At 51.9% G+C, this 23,614-nt stretch overlaps 1 protein-coding gene across 1 annotated transcript in view; it reads left to right on the top strand.

Annotated features, from left to right (window-relative positions):
* Window positions 1-604: 604 nt before the first annotated feature.
* The window catches only part of CSPG4 (chondroitin sulfate proteoglycan 4), a gene marked incomplete at its 5' end in the record, with an annotated part of 31,720 nt that continues 8,710 nt past the window's right edge, over window positions 605-23,614 (top strand). Inside the window, 5 exons of the mRNA XM_077828901.1 lie at window positions 605-775; window positions 3,935-7,519; window positions 8,859-9,338; window positions 11,060-11,233; window positions 22,618-22,816. Coding sequence (XP_077685027.1) covers window positions 605-775; window positions 3,935-7,519; window positions 8,859-9,338; window positions 11,060-11,233; window positions 22,618-22,816 — 4,609 coding nt within the window. The remainder of the gene's footprint in view (window positions 776-3,934; window positions 7,520-8,858; window positions 9,339-11,059; window positions 11,234-22,617; window positions 22,817-23,614) is intronic.

Raw genomic sequence — 23,614 nt, 5'->3', positions numbered from 1 at the left:
ATAGCGAAGATACTTGGGTTCCTGCAGACGGCAGCTGCTCTGCACTGCCAGGTGAAAGTGCTGGCTTTAATCCCTAACTCCCCATCTCTCCTCCTGGCCTGGCTGCAGCTGGCGCTATGGGGGCAAGACACTCAGCCCCCAGTTGTAATGCAGCTGTGCCAGAGGCCCCATATGAGATTAGAGCCACAGTGTGCTAGGCACCGTTGAGACTAGGTACTCTTGGGCCGTCCACGCCCCAAAGACCTTACAGTCTAACAGCTAAGACAGACGAAGGGTGGGAGGGGAAGCAAAGAAAGAGGTTAAGTGACTTGCCAACATCACCCAGCAGGGCAGTCGCAAAGCGGGGAATAGAATCCAGGTCTCCCGAGGCCCCATCCAGTAGACCAAACGTTCACCCCTTTGACTGGAGAGTGTGCGGCATGTCGCTCACCAACAGCCTCTGATGGACAGCCTAGGAACATGGCTGATGGTCTACAATGGGAGCCCTGTGGCTAAGTCACAGGGCAGAGGCCCTTCTGCAGGGGAGAGGAGGGGGGTTCTCTTGGCCCCATGCAGTAGTCAAGTCACCTAATAGGAGCCCAGGCCCTGAACCTCTTCTCTTTCCCTCTCAGCCTCTTTCTTTGGAGACGGCTACGTGGAGATGCCCTTGGTGGAGGTGTACAGCACAGTCCAGCTCCACCTGCAGTTTTCAACAAGCCAGCGGAGCGGGCTCCTCTTCCTGGCTGCGGGACAGACTGACTATCTCCTGGTGGAGCTCCGCTCTGGCGTCCTGCAGGTCAGCAACGCTCTCTCCTTCCTGCAGCAGGAATGGCAAGGTTACTGCCACATTTGGCCTCAGGGTAGGCGGGCAGGTCTCCACTGACATCAGTGGGGCTGTACCTGCTTACTCCGAGATTTGACCCAGTGTGAGAAGCACAGTGGGGAGGCTGGGATCTTGGGGGAATAGAGGGCTGTGAGCCTGGCAGTGTTATCTGGGCACTAACGCCCACACATGCTGCATGTTTTTAAGGACAGCATCTTCTTTTTGGATACTAACCAAGCCCACAAAACACCCTGTGGGGCCAGGGGTCAGGCTCAGCAGGGATCAGGTCCTGGGACCCTGAACGGGGGTGCAGTGCCATGTTGCTACCTCCCCTGGCAGTCAGACCAAGCAGGCGTGTCTAAGACAAAGAACACCAAGCGGGAGTGACAGGACATCCTGCAGGGGGAAGCCCCGGAAACAGCCACCTCAGGAGGGATCTCCGGCTTTGGCGGGAAATCCCAGGAGGGAGGGTGGGTCTTGGCCTATTGCCCAGTGTGTCAGTGCTGTTGAGAGCATGTTGCACCATCTGTGCCGAGCCCTACAGTTGTTTCTAAATGGCCCTCTGCCCCTTCCCCTGGCTGCCAATCAGGAGCTCTGCCAAAGCCCAAATCGTGGTGGAGACGGAATCTGTAGCATCCTTCCCCCCAACAACTTCACTGTGGAGCTGACTATTTTACCAAGCTCTGAAAGCCCTTAATCCAAGCCCACTTGCCACCTGCCCAACTAGCAACCGTCAGGACGCCGTGCAAGCACCGCACGAGAGCCTGATGCTAATGCCGCACCTGCTGACCGGCCGGTAGCCGGGTAGGGCAGCTCCAGAAAAGTGACCAAATCCAGGATGCCAGTTGGGAAAAGGCCCAGACTGCCACGGGGGTGAGTGGGGCAGAGGGATGAACCCCACATCTGTGTGGTTGTACCAAGGCCTGTCACAAAGAAAGAATAAGGAGTGTTCCCAACACACATTCCCTTCCCCCACACCTCTCTAGGCCCAAGAGAGCCGCCAGGGCTGCCCCACGGACCACAGAGCCTGGCAGGCTGCAGTGCCTGGGAGATGATGGGTTGAGGTTTCTCTAATGGAGGCCATCTGTCAGGAGAGATCCCGCCCGCCTCTTCCCTCAGGTTCCTTCCTCCAACCCTCTACTTAGCCCGGCTCCGAGGCTGCTCTTTGTGGGGACGGCTGAGGAAACCAAGCCTGCTATTTCCCTGGCAGGCAGGGAAAGCAGCGGTTACGGAGCAGAGCCAAGCCAGCCCCTTGGCAATGAGGACATCAGGAATGAAGAGTCAGCACGGGGCTGGTCTCCTCTGTGTGGGAGGGGGAGGTAGAGCATTGCAGCCAATGAGGATCTCTGGCCCCACTGCTTGCAAAGCGCTGCCCCCATCTGACCGACTCAAGACACGAGCCTGGAATGGAGCTGCTGATCCAGGCTCAGAGACAGGGTGGGAGCCAAGAGGAGGGAGCCTCTAGAGAAAGTATCTGGAACTCAAATTCAATATCCTGTGGAGGGACTGGGGGAGTATCCCAGGATGGATAGAGAGGGAGGGTAGGACAGATAGACAGACAATCGATTGATCCACAACTCCACCACACTATCATCCCAGCCAGGGGTCCTGGATCAATTTGTATAGGGGGGTGCTGAAGGCGGAAAGCATGTGTTTGGTGTTTGTTACTGCTTCAAGCCAGGGGGGTGCAGTAGCACCCCCAGCACTCCTAATTCCAGCACCTATAAACCCAGCGATAAATTATTACCCCACCCCAGTTCAGCTCTGCAGGCCAGCAAACTGGGGGAGAGGTAGAGCCAAACCTCACCCATTTCCTGCCATGCTCCTCCCCCCCATTCTAGGGTGGGGAGCCGCAGGTACCTACTCACCCCCACACACCCAAACGTTTAGTCTAGGCTGCCTGTGCAGAGGCATAAAGGACTTTCTGACTTCTCCTTATGCCCCTGGACAGATGCACAGGCTAAGGGACCCCCAAGCCTTAACTGATGAGCATCAAACACATGCCTAATTACAACACAGATTGACAGACAGCCCGGTTACAAGCAGCAGAGAAATACCTATCGCTGAATTACCTAGACTGTCTATATGTATGTGCACATCCACAGCGACTACCCTCCAAAAGCCAGCACTTGCCAACAGCTATCAACAGCTCCCAGAGGGATTCCCCATTCTAGGTACGGGGGGAACAGATTAGTTATCAGGTCTGAGTCATATCTGTCAGCAAATGCTGAGCTTTGTACATGGCAATCGATCGCCCTGAGAATTCATGTGCAACAAACCGCATCAATGCAACATTAAGGCAGCATCATTAAGTTGCCCTTTATTTCCTACTCCTGTTTTTCCTTCTGAAATGTGCTGCTTAATATAGCTCTGCCTATGTCAATGTCTCTAGGATGTGCAAAGAAGCCATGTTAATGTTGCTTTTGAAACCTTGGGCCAAACTCTGTGTTAGCACAATGGGCGTAGCTCCTTTGAGTTCAATGCAGCTTTGCACATTTACACTTGAAGAGAATTTGGCCCCGGTTGTTTTTGCATTACATAAGTCCTTTTTAAATTTATTTTAACTATGCAACCTTACAATTGCCTTGGCATCATTTTTGCATTTCATTTCCTTCTTTGTTTTTAACACTAAAGAGATGGAAAGCTCTTTGTGGCAGGGACCTGCTTTTTCTAATGTGTGAGTTTTAGTTGTCTGGCTGGAGACCCATAACATTTTCTGCAAGGCTGGGCTCACAGGACAAGAGCACATCAGCCAGTCCTGGAACAGCTATATCTTCAGTGAAGATTCTTCATAACAGAAAAAGAAAGAGGTCTAGATCTCCCAGTCCTATGGAGCTGTGCTTGGTGCAAAACCAGAGGGAAAGGCAGAGCAAGGATATCTTTAAGCCATCTTTAAGCTGTCCTTATCCTAAGGCCAGCCTAAAGCTGGGCTGGTCTTCAGCATAAATGGGAGCAGACTTAAGGCTGCTGTGACTTGTATCTGGTGGCTCATTGCCCCAAGGGGCTGTCTTGGCAGCTGGAGGTCATTGGGGCCCAAGGACACCCGGCCATGCCCTGTGTCCTTGTCCATGCCAGAGAACTTTTGGCTTGTCCCAAGGTTCTAACTCCACTTTTCACCCTCTCTCACTGCAGGTCAGACTAGAGCTGGGCTCAGAAGAAGTGACGATCCAGTCTCCAGCAGTGCCACGCCTCAATAATCTAGTAACCCACGATGCTGAGTTGTCGGTGGGAGATGGTAGGATGACTCTGACCGTGGATGGCCTCTTTAACACCTCTGTGGAGATCCCAGGTCCCCTACAGCAGCTGGACATTCAGTACGGCCTCTATGTGGGCGGGACAGGGAGTCTGGAGCTGCCATACCTCACTGGGTCCAGCTCTCCGTTCAGAGGCTGCCTCCATATGGCAAAGTTCAATGGCCTCGATGTTCTCTCTCCGTGGGCATCTGACGCTGGCTCTACAATGTTCCACGAGATTCGAGAGGGGTGCAGCGAGGAGTTCTCTGCCGGGCCAGATGACCCCTTCGGCTTCCTGGGCCCACGCTCTTATATCGCTTTCCCGGGGTGGAGCGCAAGGGAAGAAGGGACTATCGAGTTTGTGATTGTGACAAGCATCAAGCACGCCCCCCTGATCTACCAGTCGGGGCTGCAGAATGACTTCCTCTACCTGGAGATCTACGACGGGCGCCTGAGGGGGGTGGTGGAGAAAGGCAATGGGGCCGTCATCCTGCACAATAACATCTTCATCAGTGACGAGCAGCAGCACTACGTGAAGCTCCACGTGGACATCTACAAGTTTGAGATCCTTGTTGACTATTATGCCTCGAGGACTTCCAACAGGGGCATCCACAGCTACCTCGATCTCCAGGGCAGCCTCTTCTTCGGCGGCATGAACGAAAATGCCTTCCGCAGGCTAAAGGAACGCCAGCTTGCTTTCACTTCAGGAGGCAGCACTGCCAACAGCTCCTTCATCGGCTGCATGGAGGACCTGAGGGTCAACCTGGAGAAGAAGAGCCTGCAAGACGCTCTGGTCACAAAGGACATAACACCCGGATGCAGGATGCAGGAGCAGTACTCAGATTATGAGGATGCATATGAGCGAGACGAGGCACCCACCACCCCAACACCTGATGTCTGGCAGGGAGCATTAGACCCAGTGGTAGAACCATGCCACCTTGACCCCAACCTCCCTCCCGCCTTTGCTAACTTCACCAGATTGCTGCATGTCAGCCCCCTGGTCGTAGCTGAAGGAAGCACGGCCTTCTTGGAATGGCAACATACCCAACCAACAATAGACCTAAGCAGCACAAACATCAGACAGTCTCAAGTCCTCTTTAGTGTCACAAATGAACCCAGACATGGCCAGCTGGAACTAGACATCCACAGCTCTAGGAGCAGAAGGAAATTCACATTGCTAGACATAGCAAATCGGAAAGTCAAGTATGTTCATGATGGCTCTGAGGGTCCCATGGATCAGCTGATGCTGGAGGTAACCGTCACGACCCGAAGGGGGATTCCTGAGTGTTTATGGCAAGGCCAGACATACCTGCTGCCAATAAAGATCAGCCCCATCAATGATGCCCCGCAGGTGATCTTCCCCCACGGAGATCTCATGATGATTCTGGAGCACACGCGAAAGCACCTAAGCACAGACATCATCAAGGCCCTTGATGATGACACACCCTGTGACAGTCTGAAATTCCAGCTGCTTGGCGGCAAGAGGATGGAAGAAGGTTACGTGGAATATGACTTTAAGCCTGGGGTGCCCACAGAAGAGTTTTCCTGCAGGGACCTGGAAGCAGGCAACGTGGTCTACGTCCACCAGACTGGCCCAGCATTACAGGTCATCTTCCAAGTTAGTGATGGCTTGGCAAGAAGCCCGGTGGCCACTTTAAGAGTCATCGCTATAGAGCCCGACATCCAAGTGCGCAACAACACTGGCCTGTTTGTCTCACAAGGAAGTGCCATTCCAATTACCACAACCAACCTCTCTGTGGAGACCAATGCCGTGAAACAAAGAGTGAACATCCTGTATCGCCTCACAGAGCCTCTCTGGTATGGCGAAATCCAGAAGCAAGGGAGCATGGGAGGGGAGTGGAAGAGAGTCGAGTCCTTCTACCAGCAGGACATTGTGCAAGGGCGCATACAGTACTTCAGCATGGATCCTGAGCACCAGCTGGAAGATGTAATGGAGAAGCTGAGGTTCGAGGTCCAAGTTGGCCAGAAGACCTTACCAAACAACACTTTCCTAATCAGGATCAAGAAGGCCACTATCAAGATGAGGACTCTGGTCCCCCTTCAGATGAAGAACAAGCGGCACCAAAACATCACCACCAGGGAAATGGAAGCAGCACTGGAGGATCCAAGCTCTGACCCAGTTTCCTTCTACTACATGATAATCCAGGCACCCAAAAAGGGGAACCTTGAGCTTCTTGGTACCAGGCTGACAGAGGGCTTTGGATTTACCCAACAGGACTTGCAGAGAAAACACCTAAGCTACAGTGCAACAATCAGGAACTCTAAAGAGACTGAGGACTCTTTCCAGTTCCGTGTCACTGCTGATGCCCAGTATTCCCCCATGTACACCTATATGATAAGCATTGGTGGGGACCCAGATGCACCTGTCCTGACCAATGTCCTTCTATCTGTCCTGGAAGGAGGGCAGGCTGTCATCTCCAAGGACCACCTGTTTGTGAGGAGTTTGAATAACATGGACTACCTGTATGAGGTGATTGAGGGGCCGACGCATGGGAAGCTGGTCTGGAGGACACCATCCAACTGGCCTTCCCATGAGAAGGTCATAACAGAGTTCACCAATGAGGACATTCTCCAGGGCAGGCTTCTGTATCAGCATGACAACTCTGAGACCATAGAGGATGATATCCCATTTGTGGCCATCAAGCAGGGCGAGGGCAGTGCTGACTCTGACGCAGAGGAAGTGAGAGGTGTCTTCAGAGTCTCCATCCAGCCTGTCAATGACCACCCACCAGTTCAGGTAGTGAGCAAGGTCTTCAATGTAGTACGGAATGGGCAGCGCCTGTTGACCACCAATGACATCGCCTTCACAGATCAGGACTCTGGATTCTCTGACACACAGCTGGTGCTGGTGAGGAAGGACATTCTCTTTGGTAGCATCATTTCCATTGATGACAGGAGCCGCCAGGTGTATCGCTTCACACAGGATGACTTGAGGAAGAAGAAGATTCTCTTTGTCCATTCTGGAGCGGACCGGGGCTGGATACAGCTTCAGGTCTCTGACGGCCTGCACCAAACTGCAGCCCTCCTGGAAGTACAGGCCTCGGACCCCTACATCCAAATTGTCAACAACACTGGCTTAGTCATCCACCAAGGGAGCCAGGGGACAATTGACTCCTCCATTCTCAGCCTGGAGACCAACATGGACATAAGGAATGACGAGGAAATCTGGTTCCAGATAACTACCCCACCAAGGTGGGGGGTGGTGCTGAAAGGGGCCCAGCCAGTGACTTCCTTCTCCCAGAAGGACCTGCTGGCAGGAGAAGTGATCTATCAGCACAACAGCAGCAGGAATGCCAAGGACAAATTCCAGTTCTCTGTAGAAGCTAACCAGGTGGCTGTGGAAGACACGCTGGAGATCACCGTGTTCCTGGACACCCATCCTAGTCCCCTGACCATCATCCACCATGAGAAGATACACGTCTTCCAAGGAGAACCGGTTGAGATTAAGAAAGACTACTTACTAGTAAGTAACATCTTCTGTAGGCATCTGCCCATGCTTTTATTCACCCTCCCCCCATGTGTCTTCCTGGCTACAGGACATGGGATAGCAAAATTCTGCTAGTAAATCCTATAGGATCTTCTTGGAATTGAATAGGGGAAAGAGCTTAAAATGGGCATGAATTTTCCCAGGGCATCCTTTCTACTGACAGGCTAATAATCTGTGAATGCAGGTGGCTCCCACAAGGAGGATGATGCATGGTGATAATTGCCCTGCACAAGACACACCACCCCTGAAAACAACCGAGGGCTGGAGTTACTGTGCTCTGCGGAGCTCCCAAAGAGAGGTGCATGGAACACTTATCCCTTAAAGTGTGGTATTACCACAAAGGATAACCCAGTACTTTTGCCTTGTGGGATTCCTGGGTTATCCTCGCTCACCTATTTCACCAGATCAAAGTTTCTCATTCTGCATGTAAAAAGATGGGGTGGTGGAGGTGGGGTGTGGATACAGTTCTAACTGCCCAGCCCTGCAAACACCCCCTGGGACCTGGGAGTCAGACTGAGTCCGTGCCATCTTGTGCATCAGCACTGCTAATGAAGATCCTACCGTCCAAATTCTTCTACACCTGTGCAATCCTGTTGTCTGAGATTATGTCCTCAACAGGTCTTGGTGGGTTGGCCCAGGTGTCACTGAGATAATGGTGTTGCACACGTGGACCTGTGGGTACAATTGGCCCTGGAGAGCCTCGATTACTGCTGATGTGTGAGGAGGGGAGAGGCCCACTTGACTCTCAGATCTCAGGGGAGTTTGCAAGGCTGGCTACTAACAAATCCCATCTTTGTAGCTGCAATCTGCATAAATCTGATCTGGGGGTCAGGAGACACAGTGAGCATGGAACCCCACCATGCCATTGTTACAGAGCTACTTCTCAGGTTAGAGCCATGCTGCAAACAAGGAGCCTGAAGAACCAGCCCCACTGAATACAAGATTTCTCCATTGCCCTGCTCCTTGCACAGCCATTTCCACTGGTGCTCAGTGGGTGTGCAATGATACTTACTCAGAGTGGTAGCGCTTGACACCCCTTGTCACTGGTGGCAATGGACCAGGCACCAGGCAACAGAGTCCAGGCCCATGGTGTTCAGTAGAATGGACTAGGCCTCACTCTCATCTGCTCTGTAAATCATGCCCACTTTAACCCCTCTGGGCACTGCCAGGGGCTTTTGTCCAACTGAGAGTCGGGCTCCCTGTGTCAATGGGGGAGGAGTCACACCTTGCTCCCACCAGAAAGAATGAAGTGCCTCTCCCATCAAAGGGTGGAATCAACCAGGCCTTGCCAACTCTCTCTCTCTCACGGACACAGGTAGTCCACGAGGACATCCCTCCTCAGGAGATTATCTACTCAGTGACCAGTCCCCCGCTCTCAGGATCCCTGATGATGGTTTACCACAGCGGCACCTCCAACGAGCCTCCCATCTTGAACCCCATCCAGTCCTTTACCCAGGAGGACATCAACGAAAGCCAAGTGCTCTACCTGCACTCCAGTCCCACGGGGCAGAGCGACCAGTTCACCGTGGACATCACGGCCAGTGGGGCAGAGGCCCTGGAGGGGATTGTGGTGGACCTGGAGGTCCTTCCCTTTTCAGTCCCCCTGGACATCCACAACTTCACAGTGACTGAAGGGAGCTCCATAACCCTCTCCACGGACATCCTGACCATCCCCAACGCCTATTTCACAGCCCTGAATGTGGAGTTCATGGTTTCCGAGCCCCCGAGACATGGCGTCATCCAGAACATGGTCAGACCTGAAGAGGGCAACCTGCACTTCTTCACCTGGAATGAGGTATGGAGCCAACTTCTCCAGAGGCTGATTGATACGTCTAGAAAGGCTTTGTGCCAAGTTAAAACCCAGGGTCTTGATCCTGATCCCCCAGTGGTGGAACTCCACAGATCCAGTGGAGTTACTCCTCATTTACACCTGTGCAAAGCGAGATCAGAATCAGGCCCCAGGGATCAGGGCCAGATTAACTTTTTGTGGGCCCAGCACTAAACATATTTGTGGGCCCCCATAAAGGCAATGGAGCATGGTGCAGGGAGGTCAGTCCCTGGAGCAAGGGGCCAGCCAGAGGCAATGGGATGGCATGGCAGGGGCAGCCCTGCTCCACCCAATGCGAGGGCACTATTTACAAACTGGCAGTTGCCAGTCGCACAGTGGCCTGCCCGGCCCCATGTTGCCAGCATGCCCCTTCCCCTCGGGGGCAGGCCCATGCCACACCATACAGCCCCCCCCCTCAGCCCAACAACTCCCGACTCCCTAGAGGCCCCTGAGACCCACTATTCCAAGTGCCCTGCCCAGACCCACCCACAAATGCACAGTGCCCTGCACAACACCATCCTTGCCCACAGCCCCACCACAACTGCCCAGCACCCCCCACCGAACCCCCACTCTCTAGTGCCTCAACACACACAGATCCTCCCTGCCCCTTCACAGCCCAGCACCCCCCCCCATACGCCCCATAGACCCACTCCCCCAAGCCCTGCCTCCCGGCTGCACTCACTGGCCTTGCTGGGAGGCGATTGTGTCTGATGTGCTGAGCCGGCAGCGCAGCCAGAGCTGGTCCCAGGGCCGGGAATTGCTCCAGCCCCTCGGGAGTGATGCAATCAGCCAGGCCAGGACCTGCCCCGGCCGGGCTCACTCAAGACGCACTTGCCTGGACAGGCACAACCAAGCCCTCTGCACTGTCTCCCCCACACACACACACACCTGGCTGAGACTGGCCAAGCTTCTGCACCAGTCCCAGGTGGCTCAGCTCCGGGAGACAGGTGGGGCCCCACAGGTGGTAGGAAGCAGAGACTGCCCAGAGCCGGAGGTGCACTGGGGTCTGGCCAGGGGCCTGAGGAGCAAGGGGTGAAGCCAGGGGGCGGAGAGGAGCCCTCAGCCAGCCGGCGGGCAGGCCAAGATGAGCAAGTGGTGGGCGGGGGGAGCCAGTGGGGTCTCAGGGCGCAGTGCAAGTGGAGCAGGCCAGGGGCCCTTCTGAGCATGGGCCCGGCTCCATGGAGCCACTGGAGCCACTGTAAACCTGGCACTGCCAGGGATACCGGAGATTAGGAAGCTGAACAGACACAACAGCTGAAGGGATCCACGTTTGTTTCATGTTCAGAGGTCAAGGTGCACAGAGGTTCACCTCCTGCCTTTGGTCCCTGCACAGATCTTCCCCCGGTATCAGGAAAGGGGGGACGGGGTTGTGTGCACACAGCCAGGTCTGTGGGATGGGATGAACCCGGGTGCACAACTCAGGCCTATCACCTATCGCCTATGTGAGGCCTATCACCGTAGTCCTCCTCCCACGGCTCCCCATGGCAGCTCAGATGACCTGCTCCCTGTAGAGCTCCACTGGAGCCTGTTCTGATGAGCACAGGCCTTGTGCTGCCCCTGCTGTAGTTCCATTAGCCTCGGCATCCCTGCACGAGGGAGTGGACAGGCCCACCCATACGGTGGCTTCTCAGAAGAGCCTGCTAGAGGGTGAGCCCCTCCCAGACTCCTCAGATCTCCATTGCCCACAGGTGGAGCAGCAGCTCATCCAGTACGTGCACGATGGCAGCAAGTCCCTGGCCGATAGCTTCACCATCGTGGCCAACGCCTCCAAGGTCAACCGGCAGAGCCAGCCCAAAGCCATCTCCATCACTGTCGTGCCACGCAACAAGGAGCCCTCAATCATCATCAACGCCGGGCTGCAGGTAATCCTCCCCTGCCAGGACACACAGCGCCGTGACCTCTGCTCCTGTGACCCAAGCTGCCAGCCATACAACCTCCAGGGCAGCATCTCCTGCCCCCTCAGAGCAGCATCTCATCCCTCCCCTCTGCAGCCGATTGGACCCCAAGGGGGAATCAGACCCAGAAAGAATCTACCCCATCTCCTCACCCTCCACTACTGTGTCTGCCGTTTCCTTGCCCTTTCCTCCTGACCAGTGGGATTGTCTCCCCCTGCCCTACTCTGTCCCAGCACTGCTGCTGCCCCACCACCAGAATACAGAGCCCCCCATTCCCGCTAAAGAGAATCCCCTCCCAGCTGCTGCAGCCCCATGCAGCCTAGGTCTGTGTCGCTTTGTCCTGTGTCCCAATGTCTGCCAAGGTGCCAATGCAGGAAGGGGGAACGTCCAGTCTGGAGATGCATCCCAGCCGATCCATGCAATACCCTGTCACACACACACCCCTCACCAGACCTGTGCAAACCCCCATCCAGTTTGCCCAGCTCTGAGTCCAATCCCCAGCCATCCCCCAGCTCAGCCCAGGGAAGAGAGTCACTTCCCGGTAACCTGACTCTGCACTGGGGTTGTAGGAGCCAGGTCTCACTCTGCTCTTCTGCTCCTCTGCAAACGACATCTCGGCCATTCTCCCTACTGCACAGGGCGGGGGACAGCATTGCAGCAGCAGGGCAGGAACACCAGGCAGCACAGCGCACAGCTGATTGCTGCCTACGTGTGACTCAGGGAGCGGGCAATGCACCCTGCATTCATGCTGGCTCCCTAAGCCCCTCGGGGCATGTCAGCCTAACTCCGGGGGAAAGGGGCAAGCCACTGCTGAAGACCCTGTGATTCCACCAGAGCCTGCATGCTGAGTGCACACTGCTGGCTGACCAGGGGGTGGGGATGGGGACCAGGCCAGGACAGCGTTAGGAGTGTGACATGCTCTGCACCGGAGGGTTTGAGCAGAGACGGGAAAAGGCAGCATGGTGCTGCAGGATTCCCTCCTGCACGCCTAAGATAGGTGTGCATCTGGTGCTTCCCTTTGTACAGACTAGAGGTGACCAGCAATCATGCCCTAGGCCTGGGTTTGCTGATGCTGGTACATGTCACTGATCCACTGGCCGACCGCCTCAGAGGTTTGCTAAGACATGTGGAGCAGCAGGTGTTAGCATATAAGACCCTGCTCCCAAGGACCTGGGTGAAAACAAAATCAGCTGGTATGATCATGTGTAATAATGATACATTTTAGTCCCTATGGGACATTGGATCAGGGAAGGTTGCAGGTCCGGACTGAGGGGTACCGGCAGAGCTGGGTGGGGTACAGGGCTGGAATTGCTGGGGCGCTGCAGGTCAGGATTGAGGTGCATAGGTAGAGCTGTGTGTGGGGATCCCAGGGCTGGAATCACAAGGGCCTGCAGATCCGGATCCAGATGATCCGCAGAACTGGGCTGCAGGAAACTTGCCCAGCACCTGTTCTTGTGGCTATCTGCCACTCGCTTTCACAAGTCAGATGCCAGCCCACGTGTCAGGAGAGAAGGAAAACTATAAAACAAAAAGACTCCCTGGTAGTTAAGGAAAGTTGTGGGTCTCGGCTCCAGCTGCTAAGGAGCGGGCTATCAGCAGTGCTAGGGCAAAGCAAAGGATGGGGAAGCAAAAAGCAGTTGAACTGAGGCAGTTCTGCTACTTGTGCAGTTTTTCCACTGGTCCTTGACATGGATGCTTTTATGAGAGAAAAAACCTGCTCCTTGGATGGTAAATGAACTCAGTCAAATCTTACATCTGGTTTTCCATCTTCCACCTTGCAATGCCACTGGTGAACACAAGATGGGAGCATTGCCCACTCTGCAGCCTCTGATTCTGTAAAGGGGTTAGCCTGTGTGACTCATTTACATGATGATTTTACATAGACTCCTTAAGGTCAGACGGGTCTATCATGATCATCTAATGGAGGCCCGCCCCAGTTTTACTCCTGTGCTGGTACGGCACTGGCCTGGCACCCAGGCCAGGGCTCAGCACCACTGCAGCCTTTGTGCCTGGAATGCCCCAGCCCCCAACCTGGGGTATTTCCCACTCCTGACTGCTGGCATCTGCCCTATTGACACATACCTTCCTGAGCCAGCCCCCAGTAAACTCTGCCCTCAGCAGGTCAACTCACAAACAAGAGACTCTGCAGCAAGGGAATTCCCTCCCTTGGAGAAAAATGGGGCATGATGTCATTTGGGAAGCAGGGTTTCCAGCAATTAGAGTGGGGGGCGGGGTTCGGGGTTTCTGGGTTCTGTTCTCCACTCTGCCATTAACTCGCTCTTTGCCCTTCGGCTAGTCTGTGCCTCTGTCCCTAACCAGGGTTACAACGCTGGCCTACCCTGTTAAGCACTCTCATACCCAGTATTATGAGCACAAAGTACTGCAATAAGAGCCCAGCACGGTCACAGGAACATTATCCTGCTGGCAGTGTCCCTGGATACAGTGGGGTGAGTTCAGTGATATCAAGTCCCCAGGGAAGCATCTGCGTTAACTGTCAAGCCAAGTCAGGCTCCTGCAGGCTCCCTGCGAATGGTAGCTGAGCTCGGAGGGCTTCCAACCAGCATCACTCTCATGAAACCTGGCCCAACAAAGGAGAGAAAGAGCCAGTCCCTGGCCCTAATGCAAGGAAGCGACCCTCACACTATTCATCAGCAGCGCAAAGGTTAAGTTAACAACATTTGTTTCTGTTCCTATAACCTAGGGCTGGATTCGCAGAGGTGCTGAGCACCTCCGACTCCAGCTGAAGTCACGGGAGCTGCAGTAAAAAGCAAAACTCAGGGAGAAGCACATGTGCATGCATGGCCAGAGAAGGGGGTGGGAGCCAGGACTCATGGGCTCCAGGACCAACTTTGCCACTGACTTGCTGTGTGACTTGGGGCAAATTGCTTCACCTCTCTGTCTGCCTTTGTATTTTGTGTACAATAATAATAATAATAACTACCTAGCTGTTGTCTAGCACATTTCATCAGCAGATCTCGGGGCACTTCACAAAGGAGGGCAGTAGCATCAGCTCCATTGTACAGATGGAGAAACGGAGGCACAGAGCAGGGCTGTGATTTGCTCGAGGTCACCCAGCAGGCCAGCAGCTGAGCAGGGACTAGGAGCCAGGTCTCCCAAGTCCCCATCCAGCCCTCTGCACACTAGGCCACACAAAGGATCACGGAGCTCAGTTAGGGTCTGGTGAACTGAATGGCTGGTGGGAGCAGGAAAGCGTTCTGAACCGCAAAGAGGGGTTTGAACCACCTCTGTGGCAAGCTTTATGGTAAAGAAAAATGGTGAATGTAAAGACAGCCCTGCGTCTTTTAAGGCCAAACTCAAACCTCACAGCCAGAGTCTGAGGTAAAGAGACACGTCCGGGAAGGTTGAAGCCAAGCACCATGCTCAGCTCCAGCCTTTGCCCCAGCTAGTCCCAGACTCAGCACCCAGCTCCCCACAGACATCCCTCTAGTAGTGTCTTGGGGAGAACATCACTCATTCCCCAGAGTTGGCCTGGGCCTGCTACCCAGCAAGCCCCTGCGCTCCAGACACAGGCACCTGGGGGTGCTTCCTCAAGTCACAGAGCGTTTTAATCCCTTTTCTGCCAAGCTCACAGCAGCGCCTTCCCTCCCTGGTCAGGTGCTACAGTCCAGGAGTATTATCATTGCCATGGCCTGGGTCATGCTCCGGATCCCATTCAACCCGCCCCTTTGACATGGCACGGAAGCCGCGCTCTCTAACGGGAACGCAGGGAGAGCCCTGCACTCCAGTCAAGAGAAAGGACCAGCCACCACACCTGCCTGTTCTCGCTCCGCTGAGATGCTGCTGCCTTGCCAACTCTCAAAGGATGCGCTCAGAGCAGGGGAGGGCAAACACCCATTTACAAGTGCCCCTGCATCTGCTGCATTGGGAGAAACCCGAGCAGAGAGCTAGCAGGGCATCGTTGGCGGGACAGCAGGGTCATTGTGTATGCTGCTTTGCAAGAGTGGGATGCAGGGGTGCGGGGGAGCCTCAGCTGTTGGCTTATTATTATTACCCAGTCCATTACAGTGCATTACCGCAGTACCAAGCTGCTTTCACATGTACATATGCATCCCTCCAGGGCATGCTGCTAAAACCATAGCCCAGAAATAAACCCAGCTTTGTTACAGAAGCAAGGGCCCTTCAGCACTTCCATTAGGCTAACTGCCCTTCCCCTAAGGATACTGGGTTCATGTCGACGCACTGACTAGCCCCGCTTGTGTCAGCTCAAGGAGGGATTGTTTCCTGAGGGGCTTCAACAAATAAATCTCCCCTGGTGTCTTAAAGCTGTAGACATTTTTTAAAACAATCAAACATCAGAAAGGATGGCTGCATGCCTATTTCCGTGCTGTTAAAATGAATGACTTCACTATTTAAAGGGACCCTAGCCAGGTCAATTTAGGTCCAGGATTTAGGTTGTGCAAAACTTAACATTAATAGGAAGGACTGCAAGATTTTTATGTGTTTAAATTCCAGGGAGAACAGCCTGATTTAAACCCTGCTGAGTTTGTAACAGGGGGCCATGTTCTGGGTGCGTTAAGGCATAACGGGGCTGCAGATCTACCTCAGTGAGCCCTCCAGGGAATTCTCCAGCATAAGGGGCGAAATGTTGGCATAGTCAACTCTAAGCCCAGTAGGAGCTCCAGCATAGAAGGTGTGCGAGGAGGTGGCCTGGTATTCTCAGAACAGCCCATGGAGTCATTGCATTTAGGCACCAGACCAATTAGACAGGCAGAACTGTGAGGTCTCAATGCGTGGATGAGACAATGGTGTTGGGATTTAGGTTTATTAGGAACTGGGGAATCTTTTGGGAAAGGAGGACCCTATACTGGAAGGATGGGCTCCACCTAAACCAAAACGGAACAAGATTGCTGGCCTGTAAAAATTTTTAATCAAGGGCTGAGGGAAAGCCTACAAGTGTGGAGGAGCACACAGACATCCCTTGGGGAGGACTTATTAAAGCAGATACTCTATATTCTAGTAAAGTGAGAGGGTCAAAGTTGATGAAGTGAAGGTAGGAACTGAAGAGAAACAATCGAACAATCACAGTCCCATTCAGTTACATCCCATGAAGGCAGATACCTAAATACGGACAAATTTTATAAGTGTTTGTGTACAAATGCTAGAAGTCTAAATAAGAAGATAGTTAAACTTCAGTGTCTGGTATTAAATGAGGATATTGATATAATAGGCATCACAGAATGGGGAGTGCCACTGTATGTGAAAGAAAGCCTAGAGTCAAAGATAGTAAAAATTTTAAAGGAATCAAACAGTACCATAGAATTTCAATGCCTAGAAATTCCATGCATGAATAATAAGAGTAGGAATATATGACCAATCATCTGACCAGGATGGTGACCGTTACTGTGAAATGCTGTGGGAGATTAGAGAGGCTACAAAAACAGAAAACCAAATTATAATGGGGGATTTAAACTGGGTACATGTCACCTCTGGATGGGATGCAGAGATAAAATGTCTAGATACCATTAATGACTGCTTCTTGGAGTTGCCAGTCCTGGAATCCACCAGGGGAGAGGCAATTCTTGATTTAGTCCTAAGTGGTGCACAGGATCTGGTCCAAGAAGTGAATATAGCCGAACTGTTCAGTAATAGCAACAATAATGTAATTAAATTTAACATCCTTGAAGGGGGAAAAATACAAAAGAAACCCACCCCAGTAGCATTTAATTTCCAAAAGGGGAAATAAACAAAGAAGAGAAGGCTAGTTAAATAGAAATTAAAAGTAACAGTCACAAGAGTGAAATGCCTGCAGGCAGTCATAGGACAAGTTCTTAGGATAAGAGGTCTTCTCATGGATGAGTTTCAGAATAGCAGCCGTGTTAGTCTGTATCCGCAAAAAGAAAAGGAGGACTTGTGGCACCTTAGAGACTAACCAATTTATTTGGGCATAAGCTTTCGTGAGCTACAGCTCACTTCATCTGATGCATACAGTGGAAAATACAGTGGGGAGATTTTATATACACAGAGAACATGAAACAATGGGTGTTACCATACAGACTATAACAAGAGTGATCAGGAAAGGTGAGCTATTACCAGCAGGAGAGTGGGGGAGGAGGGGGTACTCTTCTGGCTCTGTCAATCTGTTTCTTCACTTCAGCAGGTGGGTATTGTAGTTGTAAGAACCCACCTGCTGAAGTGAAGAAACAGATTGACAGAGCCAGAAGAGTACCCAGAAGTTACCTACTACAGGACAGACCCAACAAAGAAAATAACAGAATGCCACTAACCGTCACCTTCAGCCCCCAACTAAAACCTCTCCAATGCATCATCAAGAATCTACAGCCTAGCCTGAAGGATGACCCATCACTCTCACAGATCTTGGGAGACAGGCCAGTCCTTGCTTACAGACAGCCCCCCAACCTGAAGCAAATACTCACCAGCAACCAAACACCACACAACGAAAACACTAACCCAGGAACCTATCCTTGCAACAAAGCCCGTTGCTAACTGTGTCCACATATCTATTCAGGGGACACCATCACAGGGCCTAATAACATCAGCCACACTATCAGAGGCTCGTTCACCTGCGCATCTACCAATGTGATATATGCCATCATGTGCCAGCAATGCCCCTCTGCCATGTACATTGGTCAAACTGGACAATCTCCACGTAAAAGAATAAATGGACATAAATCAGATGTCAAGAATTATAACATTCAAAAACCATTTGGAGAACACTTCAGTCTCTCTGTTCACTCGATTACAGACCTAAAAGTGGCAATTCTTCAATAAAAAAACTTCAAAAACAGACTCCAATGAGAGACTGCTGAATTGAAATTAATTTGCAAACTGGATACAATTAACTTAGTCTTGACTAAAGGAGTGGATGTGCCATTACACAAAGTAAAACTATTTCCCCTTGTTTATTTCCCCCCCCCCCCGCCCCACTGTTCCTCACACATTCTTGTCAACTGCTGGAAATGGGCCACCTTGATTATCACTACAAAAGGTCCCCCCCCACCCCGTAACAAACCCCGAAGAGTAAAGGCCCAAGGCAGCAGGTTTAAAACAAACAAAAGGAAGTATTTCTTCACACAACGCCTAGTCAACCTGTGGAACTCATTGCCAGGGGATGTTGCGAAGGGTGCAGCCAAACGTATAACTGAGTTCAAAAAAGAATTCCTGGAGTATCGGTCCATCAATGGCTATTAGTCAGGATGTTCAGGGATGCAACCCCATGCTCTGGCTAAACCTCTGACTGCCAGAAGCTGGGACTGGACAACAGGGGATGGACTCTTGATAAATAGCCTGTTCTGTTCATTCCCTCTGAAGCACTTGGCACTGGCCACTGTCAGAAGACAGGGTACTGGGCTAGATAGACCATTGGTCTGACCCAGTATGGCCATTCTGTTGTTCTTATGAAAGTCAAGGCAGCCCTCAGACTGCTCTAACCTCCTCCAGAGGCCAAAGCAGCCCCCGGCACAGGGGATACACAAAGCCATTCCGCTTCATTGTCTGCTCTGAACTCAGCTCATCCGCAGGCACTGTTTGGCTCCCTGGTGTTTAAGCCACCTTGTGGTTGCAACCTTGCAGACCTTGTGGCCTGAAAGCGAAACTAACTAGAAACACAAGTGAAACTGACCAGCCACAAGGCAAACACAAAAAGATCATTTGGAGTTTATTCAGATGCTCAGCCCCTTTAAAAGAAGCATTTTCATGGATAAATCACAGAAAGGAATCAGTACATGGGCTGACCCTTCATAACAGCAACACCTTCCCATTAGTGAGTCCAAGTCCGGCTAAAGCATTCCTGGAGCTAGTCTCTAAACTACACAGGGTGCTCACAGAGAACACAGGCGACACGAAGTCTAACCGGATATAATAAGACGAGTAAGTAAGAACAGAAACCAAGTGCAAAGCTTTAATAATTCAGAGGGGATGTGGAATATAATTAAGCACTTCAGTGACTGCAGAGCAGGCTTTCTGTAACAAACCCCAAAGAGTAAAGGCCCAAGACATTCCATTAGTCGTTCCTGCTGTTCAGGAAGCATTGTCTAACCGAGCTGCAGTTCTTTCCATTAGTCTGCAATGGGGAATAATGCTTTTCAATGGGGCAGAAATAAATTACAACGAGTTATTGGTTTAGGAAATGTGCCACTGCTGCACATGCTCAGAACCGCACATTTTAGCCCCAGCCGGTGTGAATTCAGGATGGTGCTGAACCCACTATAAAGTTTACCTGCCATTAAAAATCCTCCAAAAGACCTTATTTCCTCATTAGGCCACAGGTACCTGGCAGACGGAATGCAAAAGTTCTTGAATGCAACACAGATGTGTGCAGAGCCCTCAGCTATTTATTGCCACCCTCAGGGGCTGTTAGATCCCAGACACAAATTAAACAGCAGCTTCCACTGGGATGGCTTTGACTCTAAAGGGGACGCTCTAAAACAGGCATGTTTCCCCTCAATCTTGGCTTGTATTTAGAGAGCATCTTCCACCCCAGACTCCAGAACTATGGGACTAGCCATGGGAGTCCTCACAGAACTGCCATTGTTTCAGTGTAGCAGCCGTGTCAGTCTGTATTTGCAAAAAGAAAAGGAGTATTTGTGGCACCTTAGAGACTATCAAATTTATTTGAGCATAAGCTTTCGTGAAGTGAGCTGTAGCTCACGAAAGCTTATGCTCAAATAAATTTGTTAGAACTGCCATTGACTTCACTGGTTGCTTCATGGTGGAGGGCTTGCAGGACCGAGCCATTCATGTCATATAGTGTACCTGTGCTTAGGAGATGCCCTCAAATAATAACCATCCAGGGGAGCTGGATTAAGCCCTTTGTGACCACAATTTTACAGTACAGTTATTAGTAACTGCCATCATTTAGGGCCTAATCCAGAACTCCTTTGGAGAGTTTTCAGGATTGGGCCCTCAGGCTCAGATTCTCAAAGTGTTGCCATGCCTAGGGGACTTAGGCATCAAAATACCGTTGAAGATCTGGGCCTTATCTCCACCATGCAAGCTGCAGGGAGATATAGCACATTTAATAGATGCTGCAGCTTTTTAACAGATATATGCCATCACAGGCATCCCTTCATCCATAAAATGTAGCCATCTCTGGGGTGTCATGCATCCTACAGTCCCCACTGCATAAGATTTTAGGGCAGGGAGTGGAGAATCAAGTAAGTCAGTAGAACATAAGGGGTACTTGCTCCCTTGCCAAACGACCACAGGTACTCAGGAGCTTGCTTTTATCCTCTTGGACTAGCTTGTCCACCTGTCCCGTGGAAGAAGGGAAGTTGTGTGCCTAAGACACCAGTGCAGAATTGGAGGGTTCCAAGAATGTTCTTTATTTAAAACTTTCTCCACAGCAACATCCTGTCACTGCAATAGGAATCATAGAATGTCAGGGTTGGAAGGGACCTCAGGAGATCATCTAGTCCAACCCTCTGCTCAGACCAGGACCAATCCCCAATATTTGCCCCAGATCCCTAAATGGCCCCCTCAAGGATTGAATGCACAACCCTGCGTTTAGCCGGCCAGAGCTCAAACCACTGAGCTATCCCTCCCCAGGAAGAGAACCAGCTACACCCAATCAGACAATGGAAAGCTTTCAGTTGAAGGGTTTGGTGAGCGCATGAACTGCCTGAGTCGAGATCGAGTGCCTGGAACCCAGAGCTGAAAGGGTGATTTTATTGTAGTGTCTCCTGGGAGCAAACATTCCAGCTGAGGCTGCAGAGTGTACAGATTGGGTGTGCCCTGTTCTAACACATGGAGCTGCTCAAAGGCCAAAGAGGGTCTGGGCCTGACTTCCTGCTGTGAGGAGCCCTGCCCAGCCCAGCATGACAGAGCCCGCACATCATCAGGCTGAAAACAATTCCACGCTTTCTGCCTGGCCTCATTTTCCAACTGTTTTGTAGAGACGGGGGCTGAGCAACAATACCCAAAATCAGAACCTCCAGCTTGGTCTCTGGGGTTTGGTTCTGGATCGTTTCTAAAGTAGCATTGGCCCAAATCCCACAGTCCTCCAGGGAGTCAAGCTCCCATTGATTTTTATGGGAATTTGGCCCCATTAAAGACCAAAAGAATTTGGCTCATCGCAGACAATAAATATCTGGCTCTAAAATCTAATGTACCAGTTATTTAAGGCAATAGAAAGTCTCCCAGCCAAATCCATCCCCCGGTGTAACTTTGCCCCAGCAGGATCTCCTCCCCATGGGAGTCCAGGGATCAGTGGCCACACCTAGCAGTTATCAATCTAACAGGGAAGACATTCCAAATGCTTTGCAAATTCCTTACACTTTGCATGATCTGTTGCTCATTCCCCTCCTGCAGTGTGACCTGAGGCAAGTTGCTTCCCCCCACACATACTTTGTCTGTCTCGTAGAGTGAAAGCTCTTTGGGGCAGAGACTGTCTGCACAGCACCTAACACAACAGGTCCCTCATCTTAGATGAGGCTTCTGGATGCTAGTGTAATCTGAATAATAGTAATAGCTCATCACCCTGAGGAAGGTTGCTCCCAGACAGTTACAACTTGCCGCCATGGCTTTACATGATGCATAGCTAGTTTACATACTTTTCATTCCACAAGAGTTTGCTGGCGCAGTTTAAGGCTTCATTAGATAAGGGTGATAGGATTGGAAGCTTTTCAGTTAGAGACTGTAGCACAAGCTAAATGAGACAATAATATGGAAAGAAGAACTGGCCGAGTGGGGTTAAGTGGAGAGAGCTCAAAACCAGTGACCCAGTTGAAAGTGCCGTGGTGAAGTCTGCGTGAGATCCCAAGACACAAAGCCTATTAAAAGTGTGGGCCAGAGGACGTTGGTGGAGAGAATGAATTCTCACTCACCAGCCTCCAACCCCTCTATGGAGATTCATTAAGCCACACATGCACCCAGTGAGGTGAGTCAGTATCATTAGCCCCACTTCACAGAAGGGGAAACTGAGGCTCAGAGAGGTGATGTGACTTGACCAAGGAAGTATGGTGAGTTAGTGGCAGAGTCGGCAATAGAACCCCAGATTCCTGCCCTCCACTCTCCTGTTCTAACCAAGAAACGATGCTGCCCTGGTAATACAATTGGCTTTATGTCTGTGAGCACCTGACTTCCCAGCTTGTGCCATGAAACATCAGTTCCAAACAGCTGGGGTCCAGTCACAGAGTGGCATGGTGCCTGTGAAACCACCAGATTATCTGCATATCCTCCCTCTCTGTGTACACTCCTGTAAGTAGTCCAGCTGCTGTCAGTGAGGCTGTGGCAGGGGGGATGGGAGGAGATTTGGTTTGGGCCCCCAGCTGGCTATGAAATTAGCTCTCCGAAGGCACTGGTGGAATCTCTCCACCCCTTTGGGAAACTATGTCAAGTTCACGCTTGGCTGATTGCTCAGCATTTTCCCCCAGATGCAGGAAGGTACCACCACAGAGATCACTCCCGATATCCTAAGAAGTGAGGATGAGGACTCCCCTCCGGAGGAAGTGGTTTATTCCATCAGGCCCCCGGCCAATGGGAAGGTTGTGCTGAGGTCGTCTCCTAGCAACGGGATCCTGCAGTTCACTCAGGCTCAGATAAATAGTGGGCTTGTTCAGTTTGTGCATGAAGGTAGGTAATGGACAGGTGTAAGCAGGACATTCCCGGGCCTGGAGGCCAAGGTGCTGGGGGGCCTGTTGTGGATCAATGCAGGGAGAGCTGTGTGTTAAGGAAAACTAACTGTGGCCAGTCAAATACCCCAACGTGGCACTGCCCAGCCCAGAAACTCTAGGATACAGCCCACAGCTGTAAAGAACCCCCTGTCCTGGACAAGAGGAGACTGCCATCTCCCAGGGAAATCCTGCTCTCACTAGCTCCAGTATAAATGCAAAGTAACCTCCTCAGCTTCAATGCCATTACTCCAGATTTACAACAGTCCTGCAAGTTCGTTCAACTTGAAGTTGGCTTTCCTCTGATGTGTAACTCACCCAGCGCCTGGCCCTCCCACACAATTAACCTGTGTTGTGATGTACTGAGCTCGGGCACTGTGTCCGACAGCCTGGCACCTACGGCAAGGGCTCAGTCTTCCTGTCACTTCATAAGATAGACCGCTGGGGCAGCCGCCTCCCCACATGATCCCCGAACCCCCCACTTCTTGGTTGTCCTCTTGTTTTATTCTGATGACCACCAGGAAGGGCACCATGGACCATAATTTGGCAATCATGGACAGCGTAGTGACACAAGGGGACTCTACAATAGAGCCCAGCCCTGACCTGGTGTGAGCCGAGGAAATTCAGCTTCCATGCTTACTCATTCCTGAGCTGGGCTAGTTTCCCACACACACGCGCGCACACCCAATACACAAACACACAAGTCACCAGTGGACCCCACCCCAGTGCTGAGCTGGGGGAATTCAGTTTTCCTGCTCAT

The sequence above is a fragment of the Eretmochelys imbricata genome, chromosome 10, assembly GCF_965152235.1.
Source record: "Eretmochelys imbricata isolate rEreImb1 chromosome 10, rEreImb1.hap1, whole genome shotgun sequence".
Taxonomy (NCBI): domain Eukaryota; kingdom Metazoa; phylum Chordata; order Testudines; family Cheloniidae; genus Eretmochelys; species Eretmochelys imbricata.
This window is presented reverse-complemented; position numbering and strand designations above follow the sequence as displayed.